At 41.4% G+C, this 12,212-nt stretch overlaps 1 protein-coding gene and 1 pseudogene across 4 annotated transcripts in view; one reads left to right on the top strand and one right to left on the bottom strand.

Moving 5' to 3' along the window:
- PP2D1 (protein phosphatase 2C like domain containing 1) overlaps window positions 1-11,898 on the bottom strand; it is a 27,451-nt gene extending 15,553 nt beyond the window's left edge. For 2 of the 4 annotated variants that reach the window (XM_054479936.2, XM_054479939.1), the window contains exons 1-2: window positions 11,652-11,882; window positions 132-1,198 (exon numbers count right to left, since the gene is read on the bottom strand). In XM_054479936.2, the coding sequence (XP_054335911.1) occupies window positions 132-1,198; window positions 11,652-11,674 (1,090 nt within the window). In that variant the 5' untranslated portion in view covers window positions 11,675-11,882. Of the gene's footprint in view, window positions 1-131; window positions 1,199-3,951; window positions 4,047-11,651 lie in introns of those variants that run through there. The other 2 variants (XM_054479938.2, XM_054479937.2) reach the window with 2 other exon arrangements.
- Window positions 11,751-12,212, top strand: LOC129032920 (large ribosomal subunit protein eL39-like; annotated as a pseudogene).

The following is a 12,212-nucleotide window of genomic DNA, read 5'->3' as shown; positions in this document are numbered from 1 at the left end:
ATTGATCAATGCAATTTCTAGGTACTAAGTCACTAAATAATAGACCATAAAAAATTGTGGAAGCATGAGGGGTTTTGCTGCGAGGAACCAAAAACATAAAGGTGTTATTTGGTGCTATTCAGTGTACATACCAGTGTTTGCAACATGTAATATTCCAGAAATTATTTTTGGCATCTCCTGGGAAGGGGAGCTCTCTGCCAACCCATCATGGTTATTTTTTCTTTTGCAATTCTTATGAGCATAAGGACTTTTAGGTTTGCCTTCCAATATACAAGTAACTGCAGAGCAGCCACTCCATTGAACCCTGGACACTTCTTTTCTTCCAAGACCTAAAAGCCTATCCATTCTCCAAAATGCTTTTGCAAAGGCTTTGTGTATGTCCTCATACTCACACCTCACTGCTTCTGTTTTGTTTATGGCAGAAAAGAGGTCTTCTATTGCTGTGTATTCTTCTCTAAACACAGTGTAAAAGGAATTGATTATTTGTTGCTCATCAGTTGTCATTTGGTAAGAAGGATCAAATTTGGAAAGCTGATGGAGAAGTAAAACTGGGAGTTCCATTGATGTCAGCTCTGCCGCTGAGGCACCATGATGTCCATCGAACAAACCAAAAAAACACACATTAGGTTTATTCCCAAAATTACTCACTACAGTGAATTTATCATTCATGTCAGCTTTCCATGTAGAATTCCTGTCTTCACAAATGCCCACTCCTTTAATTAATAGATGACATATTTTTTGAGAATGTATGACACTCCTGTCAATGTTATCAAAAATCTTGTAGTATGCTGGTATTTGTTTTTTCCAAAGCAGCTCAAAAGCATTATTAATGCTCTGTAGGGTTTTTTCAGTCAACATAAAAGATGACAATAGTTTAGAAATCATGAACTGTCTCTGAACAGCAATCACTGAGGGCTGTGGTTTCTTTCTACCCATCCATTGGAAACCCAGTGTGGCCAGAGCTACATGTTGCTTCTTATGGAGAAAAATACCAGGTAGGTCAATTTCGTGCTTGCATATAGAACAGGGTAATGTGGTCCGTTGCTCATAGACCTGCTCCTCTTCATGGCGTTTGGTGTGTCTCACTGGTCTTGACTTTTTCTTTCTAAAACGTTTTCTTTTGGGTAAAAGTAGAATATCCTCATCTGAATCAAATGCTGATGTTTTCATATTCCATTCTCTTGATTTCCAAAACACTCTGCAAACAGGATGAAAGATATTTACATGCCAGGATGATGCAGTGAAAATCTCTTCAAGCAGGCTGTTATCATTGCAATTTGATTTGGCTCCTCACAATCTTATATAAGCCTAGGATTAAATATTCTGAGTCATATTTCTCAAAAAACATGTAAGTACTCAATTAATTGGTGATTGACCTGTGTCTGCCTGAAATAAATTAGGCAAAAATTCCAAAAAGTCAGCTAGACATCTGAGCAAATGCTCAGATAAATCATCACAGTATTTTACCTTAGACATGTGAAAGTATGTATTTGAGACCTGAGATTCTGATTTCTAATATGGACATACAGTCATGTATTGCATAATGATGTTTCAGGCAATGATGGACCATATGCAACGGTGGTACCAAAAGATTATAATGGAGCCAAAAAATTCCTATTGCCTAGTGACATCATTGTTGTCTCAATGTCATAAAGTGCAACATGTCACTTATGTTTTTGTGGTGATGCTGGTGTCAACAAACCTACTGTGTTGCCAGTCAAATAAAAGTATAGCAAATACAAGGCCAGGCACGGTGGCTCACACCTGCAATCCCAACACTTTAGGAGGCCGAAATAGGCGGATCACTTGAGGTCAAGAGTTCAAGACCAGCCTGGCCAACATGGTGTAACCCCGTCTCTACTAAAAACACAAAAATTAGGCCAGGCGCGGTGGCTCACACCTGTAATCCCAGCACTTTAGGAGGCTGAGGTGGGCTGATCACGGGGTCAGGAGTTCAAGACCAGCCTGGCCAACATGGTGAAACCCCGTCTCTACTAAAAATACAAAAAATTAGCTGGGCATGGTGGCAGGTGCCTGTAATCCCAGTTACTCAGGAGGCTGAGGCAGGAGAATTGCTTGAACCTGGGAGGCGGAGGTTGCAGTGAGCCGAGATGGTGCCACTGCACTCCAGTCTGGGTGACAGAGCAAGACTCCATCTCAAAAAGAAAAAAAAAAGTATAGCAAATACAAGTATGTACAGAACGTAATACCTGATAATGATAAATTACTATGTGACTGGCTTATGTGTTTATGATAGTATACTTTTTATTGTTATTTTAGAGTGAACTCCTTATATTAAAAAAAAATTAACTGTAAAACAACCTCAGACAGGCCCTCCAGGAGGTATTCCAGAAGAAGTCATTGTTCACATAGATGACAACTCCATGTGTTATTGCTCCTGAAGACCTTCCAGTGGAACAAGATGTGGAGGTGAAAGACAGTCATAATCGCAACTCTGTGTAGGCCAAGGTGTGTATTTTAGTTTTTTTTTTTAAAGGTTAAAAAGTTTTAAAATTTAAAACTAATTTTAGTTAAATTTTTTAATAAAAATAAAATTTAGCTGGGTGCGATGGCTCACACCTGTAATCCCAACACTTTGGGAGGCCGAGGCGGGTGGATCACCTGAGGTCAGGAGTTCGAGACCAGCCTGGCCAACATGGTGAAACCCCGTTTCTACTAAAAATACAAAAAATTAGCTGAGCGTGGTGGCTTATGCCTATAATCCCAGCTACTTGGGAGGCTGAGGCAGGCGAATTGCTTGAACCCAGGAGGCAGGAGGCAGAGGCTGCAGTGAGCAGAGATGGTGCCACTGCACTCCAGCCTGGGTGACAGAGTGAGACTCCATCTCAAAAGATAAATAAATAAATAATTTAAAATTCTAGTTAAAATTTTAATCAAAAAATTAAAAACAGAAAAAAGCCCCTAGAATAAGGATATGAAGCAAGTACTTTTTGTACAGCTGTACAATGTGTTTGTCTTTTAAGCCAAATGTTACAAAAGAATCAAAAAGTTGTAAAAATTTAAACGTTTACAAAGTAAAAAGTTACTGTAAGCTAAGATTAATTTATTATTGAAGAAAAAATATTGTTTATAATTTTAGTGTAACCTAAGTGTATGGGGTTTATAACATCTGCCGTAGTGTGCAATAATGTGCTAGACCTTCCCACTCATCACTCACTCATTGACACCCAGAGGGACTTCCAGTCCTGCAAGCTTTATTCATGGTAAGTGCCCTATTTTAAAATGTTGCATTTTTTATTCTTTGTACAATGTCGTATTGTACCTCTTCTGTGTTTAGGTACACAAATACTTTCCATGTGTTACAATTGCCTACAGTATTCACTACAGTAACACACTGTACAGGTTTGTAGCCCAGGAGCAATAGGCTATAGCATATAGCCTAGGTGTTAGTAGGCTGCACCATCTAGGTTTGTGTAAGTACACTCTATGACGTTCACACAATAGTGACATTGCCTAACGATGCACTTCTCAGAAAGTATCCCCATCATTAAATGATGCATGACTGTAATTACTTTTGTACTGCATTTCGTCTGCCTTAAAACACTTCTGTTCTAATTAGAGGGTTCACAAGAAAATGAATGGATTATGCCAAAACCCAGCAGAATAAGAAAAAGAATTGATAGTAAGGACAGAATTTTTTAAAAAACTACAATGAAGAGGTATGGGGCAAGGATAGGAAAGAAAAGATGTAGCGCTGGATGATACATTTCTGGAAAGCAGGCATCATTTTATACCCCTTCCTATCAGAAACATCTAGCACTGTACTCAGCACCTGGGGCCATTTTTATCCATTTCATGCACAATTTCTAGGGCATGAGATATTTCCAAGGGCCTATGAAAAGTTAGAGACCAGAAAAAAAAAATACTTTGGTTACAAAATATTTTAAAACTTGATAAAAATCAAAGTTAGCTGGGTGCAGTGGCTCATACCTGTAATCCCAGCACTTTGGGAGGCCGAGGCAGGGAGATCACTTGAGGCCAGAAGTTTGAGACCAGCCTGGGCAACATAGTGAGGCCTCGTCTCTATTAACAATTAAAAAAAAAAAAGTCAGGTGTGATGGTATGCATGCCTATAGTCTGAGCTACTCAGGAGGCTGAGATGGAAGGATTGCTTGAGCCTGGGAGGTGGAGGCTGCAGTGAGCCATGATTGCACCACCACACTCCAGCCTGGGCTACAGATCGAGACCCTGTCTCAAAAATAAATAAATAAAGTAACTTTATATATATATATATATATATATATATATATTTATTTATTTATTTATTTTTTTGAGACGGAGTTTCACTCTTGTTGCCCAGCCTGGAGTACAATGGCACAATCTCGGCTCACCGCAACCTCCACCTCCCGGGTTCAAGCGTTTCTCCTGCCTCAGCCTCCCAAGTAGCTGGGATTATAGGCATGCACCACCACACCTAGCTAATTTTGTATTTTTAGTAGAGACAGGGTTTCTCCATGTTGGTCAGGCTCGTCTTGAACTCCCAACCTCAGGTGACCCACCTGCCTCAGCCTCCCAAAGTGCTGGGATTACAGGCATTAGCCACTGTGCCCAGCCATAAATATTTATGAAATGTGACATTACAAAAACTAGTCAACTTCAACTCAATTCATATATAAATTGTATTTGAGATGGGTACATTTTAATGTGTTATAGTAATGAGGGATGGAGCCTACGACACTAAGAATACTTGGAGCCTCTAAGTACTTCAAACATCTCAGATACATAATAGATATTCAACAATCGAATATCTATTGATATTCTATAGATAGTTGGTAGTTAGATAAGAAATTAACCCATTTAATTATACTGACAATAAGATAATAATAATAATGAAATATATTTTATTGTAAAAGGTATACATCATCATGTTCTTAAGTTCAATGCAGAAGGATACAAAGTAGAAAACAAAAGAATGTTTTTGTCTTCCCACCCCACTTGAACCCGGGAGGTGGAGGTTGCGGTGAGCTAAGATCAAGCCATTGTACTCCAGCCTGGGCAACAAACCCCAGCCCCAATAGTAATTATGTTATCTATCTTTCCAAATATAAATTTGAATATAAGATCTTTTCTGGCCCTGCGCAGTGGCTCATGCATAATCCCAGCACTTTGGGAGGCCGAGGCAGGTGGGTCACTTGAGGTCAGGAGTTTGGGACTAGCCCAGCCAACATGGTGGAACCCTGTCTCTACTAATAGTACCCCAAAAATTAGATGGGCGTGATGGCACGCCTGTAATCTCAGCTATTCGGGAGGCTGAGGCAGGAGAATCGTGTGAACCCGGGAAGTGGAGGTTGCAGCGAGCCAAGATCAAGCCACTGCACTCCAGCCTGGGCGACAGAGCGAGACACTGTTTCAAAAATGAAAACAAACAAATAAACAAATACATTTTCTGAAGGCAAGTAGGGACCCATTTTGCATACCATCCTAAAATCTGATGTTTTCAGTAAATGCTAGGTCATGGACAGGAAGTTTGAATATGGAAAAACAAAACAATACACATCATCCCTAGGTATCTGTGGCGGATTGGTTCCAAGACCACCCTCTCCACGCATGGATACAAAAATCTAAGGATGCTTAGGTCCCTGATATAAATGGCGTAGTATTTGCATCTTCCTTGTATGTTGCCTCACTCTGTCACCCAGGAGTGCAGTGGCCTAGAACTCCTGGGCTCAAGCCATCCTCCCACCTCTGCCTCCATAGTAGCTGTAACTACAAGCATGCACCACCACGCCCGGCTAATTTTTGTATTTTTAGTAGAGATGGGTTTTTGCCATGTTGGCCAAGCTGGTCTCGAACTCCTGGCCTCATGTGATCCACCTGCCCTGCCTCAGCCTCCCAAAGCGCTAGGATTACAGGTGTGAGCTACTGCATCAGCCCTCTCATATACTTGTTTATTTATTTATTTGAGACGGAGTCTTGCTCTGTCGCCCAGCCTGGAGTGCAGTGGTGCAATCTGGGCTCACTGCAACCTCTGCCTCCTAGGTTCAAGCAGTTCTCTCGCCTCAGCCTCCCAAGTAGCTGGGATTACAGATGCCCGCCTAATATATATATACGTGTATATATACACGTATATATACACATATACGTATATGTGTATATATACACGCATATATACACATATACGTATATATACACATATATACACATATATGTATACGTATATATGTACATATATACACATATGTGTATACGTATATATGTACATATATACACATATGTGTATACGTATATATGTACATATATACGTATACATACACACACACACACACACACACACATATATATATATATAGTATTTTTAGTAGAGATGAGGTTTCACCATGTTGGCCCAGGCTGGTCTTGAACTCCTGACTCAAGTGATCCACCCAGCTCTGCCTCCCAAAGTCCTAGGATTACAGGCGTAAGCCACCGCACCCGGGCCCTCCTGTATACTTTAAATCATCTCTTGATAGAATATATATAATCAATGTAAATGCTATGTAAATAGTTCTTATACTGTGTATTTGTATTATTTTATTGTTGTATTGGTTTATTAGTATTATTATTTTAGGAGGTATTCTGGGAATATTTTCTATCCAAAGTTGGTTGAATTCACAGATGCAGAACCTTCAGATATGGAGGACTGACTCTGTTGTGAAAAATGTAGACTTAAGATTTTTTTTTTAGGGGAGGAAAAAGCACGTAAGTTTACTTTACATAACTGACTGAAAAATACATTCAAGAAATAGTAAATAGAGGCCAGGTGCGGTGGCTCACGCCTGTAATCCCAGCACTTAGGGAGGCTGAGGCTGTCGGATCACCTGAGGTCAGAAGTTCGAGACGAGCCTGGCCAACATGGAGAAACTCCGTCTCTACTAAAAATACAAAATTAGCCAAGCGTGGTGGCGCATGCCTGTAATTCCAGCTACTTGGGAGGCTGAGGCAGGAGAATCGCTTGAACCCAGGAGGCGGAGGTGGTGGTGAGCCGAGATCACACCATTGCACTCCAGCCTGGGCAACAAGAGCAAAAATCCGTCTCAAAAAAAAAAAAAAAAAAAAAAGAGAGAGAATAAAAGAAATAGAAAATAGAATATAATACGACCTCACGAACACTAAAGGAGTGGGAGTAATCGTTATGTCCCAATAATCTCCTAGTTGTAACTTCCGTGACTGCAGGAGTCATGGAATCACCAGTCCCCTTTCTGCCAGACGTGGTGCTGGCCAATCTCCTTAACTCGATAGCCAGATCTTTTAATATCTGTAAAAACGACTGCAAAATTGAAATGTGTGCCCTTCTTTCTAGCCTCTGGATAGACTTATTTTACTAAGCTCAGTTCTTTCAAGGTTGCATCTATCCAAGTGTAGGTCGCCAGCACGCTGGACGGTATGTTTCCTAGGGAGAACTCGACCATTCGGTGGCGGCGGCTGTTACTGGCGGCAGCGGGCCTGTCTGCTTGTGGGGATCAGCTTCTGAAGCTCCTTCTTAATTTCCTCCTGGGTAATGCGGGACTCCACAGCCATTTTTCTCCTATGGCCTCAGACTTTGAATAAAAACAAAAACAAGTTGGTCGCGGTGGCTCACGCCTGTAATTCCAGCACTTTGGGAGGCCGAGGAGGGCGGATCACGAGGTCGGGAGTTTGAGACTATCCTGACCAACATGGTGAAATCTGTCTCTACTAAAAATACAAAATTACCTAGGAGTGGTGGTTCATGTCTGTAATCCGAGCTACTAGGGAGGGTGAGGCAGGAGAATCGCGTGAATCCGGGAGGTGGAGGTTGCAGGGAGCCGAGATCATGCCATTGCACTCCAGCCAGGGCAACAAGAGCGAAACTCCGTCTCAAAACAAACAAGACAACCAAACAAAAAAACAAACAAAAAAAAACTGTCCCTGGGCGGGCGCTGTAGCTCACACCTGTAATCTCAGCTACTCAGGATGCTGACACTGGAGGATGCTTGAGCCCAGGAGGTTGAGTCTGCAGTGAGCTGTGATCGCGCCACTGCACTCCACCTGGGTTACAGAGGGAGACCAGGTCTCCTAAACAAAAAAAATTCATTTACTAACTGTGTAACCTCAGTCAAGTCATTTAACCTCTCTGAGCATCTGCTTTCTTATCTGTAAAATGCACAAGGTTGCTTTTAGCCTCAAATGAGGTAAATGGTGAAAGAGTAAAGAGGGGACACTAAAAAAAAAGCCTGCTCATTCTGCCCTAAGTGAAAAGGACACTGAGAACTATGCCAAATAAAAATACATTACATAAAGAAATGAAATTACAATGCTCGGCTGGGCACGGTGGCTCACGCCTGTAATCCCAGCACTTTGGGAGGCCGAGGCGGGTGGATCACGAGGTCAGAAGATCGAGACCATCCTGGCTAACATGGTGAAACCCCGTCTCTACTAAAAACTACAAAAAATTAGCTGGGCGTGGTGGTGGGTGCCTGTAGTCCCAGCTACTCGGGAGGCTGAGGCAGGAGAATGGCGTGAACCCGGGAGTCGGAGCTTGCAGTGAGCCAAGATTGTGCCACTGCACTCCAGCCTGGGCGACAGAGTGAGACTCCGTCTCAAAAAAAAAAAAAAAAAAAAAAGAAAAGAAATTACAACACTTAGGGAGAAATGTGTTCTATGTAAAATTAATTAAGAAACAATCAGGAGATCAATGGGAGAGGATTGTTTTAACGACCTGTATTTGAGAACTGTGTAATGTGTAGTTACCAATATGTTGTGGTAAGTTGTTTATATCATCACTTAGTTACAGCTATGTTACACGGTTTAAGAGAAAATGAACTTGGCCAGGTGCAGTGGCTCACACCTGTAGTCTCAACACTTTGGGAGGCTGAGGTAAAAGGGTTTCTTGAGGCCAGGAGTTGGGGACCAGCCTGGGCAACATAGTGAAACCCCTTCTCTACAAAAAACTTAAAAATTAACTGGGCATAGTGGTGCACACCTGTAGTCCCAGCTACTTGGAGAATGAGCGGGGAGAATTGCTTGAGCCCAGGATTTTGAGGTTTCAGTGAGCTATGATAGTGCCACAATACTCTAGCCTGGGTGACAGACTGAGACCCTGTCTCAAAAAAATACAAAAAGTATATTAAATTAAAAATAAAATGTGAGCTGTATAAATAAAACAATTAGAAGAAATATATGTAAATTAAAAATGAATGGAAAATAATGTAATGGCCATAGAAAACAAGGTAAATATCTTTAAGATGCTAGCCAGTAGAATTTGAATCCTGTAAATTATGCAAAAATCACTTCTAGGAAGGAAAGCCTTCTGTGATAAATGATAAATAATAGTGCACTATGTGATAGGCAAAAGGGCTTTAGCAACCTTCATACATGTTTTACACATGGCAATATAAATAAAAATTAAAGAGGCAAGCAAAACTGATGAATTTGAAATGTTTTGCCACTTTATTTGTATTTAATTCCCTGAAGCGTACAACTGTATTGGATACGGCTACTTATCCCTGTAGTAAAACTTTATTCACAAATGTCCACATTATAAATACTTCTAGAACTATTTGCATTTTGGGACGCCTTCATGGTTTTCCCTCACCAACGATTTTTTTCCTTTTTTAATGGAAAATTTTAAAATTACACAAAAATAGAATATAATAAGTCCCCATATACTCATCACTAGCTTCCACTGTCATCAATATCTTTTTACTCCTGTTTCATCTATATCCCCATCCACCTTATTTTATGTTATTTTATTTTATTTGAGCTGGAGTCTTGCTCTGTCACCCAGGCTGGAGTGCAGTGGCGCTATCTCAGCTCACTGACATCTGCCTCCCAAGTTCAAGCAATTCTTCTGCCTCAGCCTCCTGAGTAGCTGAGACTACAGGTGCCTGCCACCATGCTTAGCTGATTTTTGTATTTTCAGTAGAGACGGGGTTTCACCATGTTGGCCAGGCTAGTCTTGAACTCCTGACCTCAAGTGATCTGCCCACCTCAGCCTCCCAAAGTGCTGATTTACAGGTGTGAGCCGCTGCGCCCAGCCTGTTATTTAATTTTATCACAATTTTTACTGGAGTATTTTAATGCCAATCTCCAAATCATATCAACTCACCCATAAATACTTCAGTCTCAACAGTCTAATCAAATCACTTCTTCAATACCTACAATAGGCCAGGCACAGTGGCTCATGCTGTAATTCCAGCACTTTGGGAGGCCGAGGCGGGTGGATCACCTGAGGTCGGGAGTTCGAGACTAGCCTGACCGACATAGAGAAACCCCGTCTCTACCAAAAAAATACAAAATTAGCCTGGCATGGTGGTGCATGACTGTAATCCCAGCTACTGGGGAGGCTGAGGCAGGAGAATTGCTTGAACCCAGGGGTGGAGGTTGCGGTGAGCCAAGATCATGCCATTGCACTCCAGCCTGGGCCACAAGAGCGAAACTCCATCTCAAAATAAATAAATAAATAAATAAAAATAAAAAATAAAAAATACCTACAATAGGCCAGCTACCGTGCAAGGTGCTGAGATGCACAGATGGATGAGGATGCACCCTGCCCTTGAAGCTATGAGGGGAAAAGTTTACAGTGCTGTCCATATGCTCATCCAGGTCATTAATAACAGAATGAAACAGGTCAGGTGGAGCCAAGGACAAAGCCCCATTATTGTGCCCAACCAGGAACCTAGCCCTTCATCTGGCTAGGAATGGTGTAATGGGACCTAAGAAAATGACCTAGGAAAACTCACAGCTGAGACATATTAGCAAGGGGTCCAAGGCAATATCCAAGAGAATGATCAGTTAGCCGGCAGAAGGAGCAAGAGGACCCAGCAAAAGAAATGGACAGGTAAGCAGAGAAGTAGGGGAAGAAACTGCGTCTGTCAAGGCCTTTGAGTGCTTTTGGCCAAAATATATAAAAATATTTTAATTGCTATTTTTTGGTAATATTCATGTAAAGGATGTAGTTTTATGAGCCTTGATGGACTATTGGGAGAATATATAAGGCACCGCAACACTGTGTTTTGATCTGAAGTCAATTACTTATATCAGAACTTCATTTTTCCATATGCCGGGGACAGCCATAATACAGCTCTATCACACATAGGCCATTCTTAGAATGTATTGCATCATTCATATGTTCGTTCATTCATAATAACAAATTAAATAGGCCGGGCACGGTGGCTCATGCCTATAATCCCAGCACTTTGGGAGGCTGAGGTGGGCCTATCACTTGAGGTCAGGAATTTGAGACCAGCCTGGCCAACATAGTGAAACCCTGTCTCTACTAAAAATAGAAAAATTAGCCGGGCATGGTGGCAGGCGCCTGCAGTCCCAGCTACTCGGGAGGCTGAGGTGCGAGAATCACTTGAACCTGGGAGGCGGAGTTTGCAGTGAGCCGAGATCGTGCTATTGCACTCCAGCCTGGGCAACAGAACGAGACTCTGTCTCAAAATAAATAAATAAATAAAATAAGTTAATTAATTAATTAATTAACTATAAAGACATCAGAATAAGAGCATAGAGAGGAATGGAATTCCTCTTTTGTATAAGGTAGAGGGATATATCACTCTTCAATGTACACAGTTTAACAGGAAGCCAGGGTTTCATCTGATAATTAAGAAAGTGGAGGAAAAAAATACTGTAGATATAATTACTCATTGGCTATACTTATTATCCAAAAAAGATTTAAGAAAGTTTACCTTAAAGCATTATTGGTGCTCATGTTCCTTTGGAATTACCTTTGTTTGCCCTCCCTTTATCCCCTTCCCCTGGCCTGTATTTCTCCAACTTGAGTAGTGATGGTGATGGTGGAGGTAGAGGTGAATGTGATGGCTGTGGCAGAAGTAGTGGTAATAGTGATGATAGCGGTGGTGGGCATTCCCCTGACTTGATGGTAGAGCTCCCTGTGTGGAATGTTCACTACATCACCTGGAACCTCAGTCAGAACTCACTTTATGATTCAGAAGGACTGTGAAGCAGTAACATCACAAGTTGTATGAAGTAAACTTTGGAATTTCTGAAAGAAGGAGCATTTGTTAAATATACTGTCTTACTTACTGTTCCTTTCTCCGCCATCGTGGTGTGTGCTTGACTCTGCTTCTCGCCACGTCTTCTCACAAAACTTTCAGGATTAAGCGTTTCCTGGCCAAGAAACAAAAGCAAAATCGTCCCATTCCCCAGTGGATTTGGATGAAAACTGGTAATAAAATCAGTAGAACTTCAAAAGGAGACATTGGAGAAGAACCAAGCTGGGTCTATAA

The sequence above is a fragment of the Pongo pygmaeus genome, chromosome 2 (genome assembly GCF_028885625.2).
Source record: "Pongo pygmaeus isolate AG05252 chromosome 2, NHGRI_mPonPyg2-v2.0_pri, whole genome shotgun sequence".
In the NCBI taxonomy this organism is placed as follows: Eukaryota; Metazoa; Chordata; class Mammalia; order Primates; family Hominidae; genus Pongo; species Pongo pygmaeus.
This window is presented reverse-complemented; position numbering and strand designations above follow the sequence as displayed.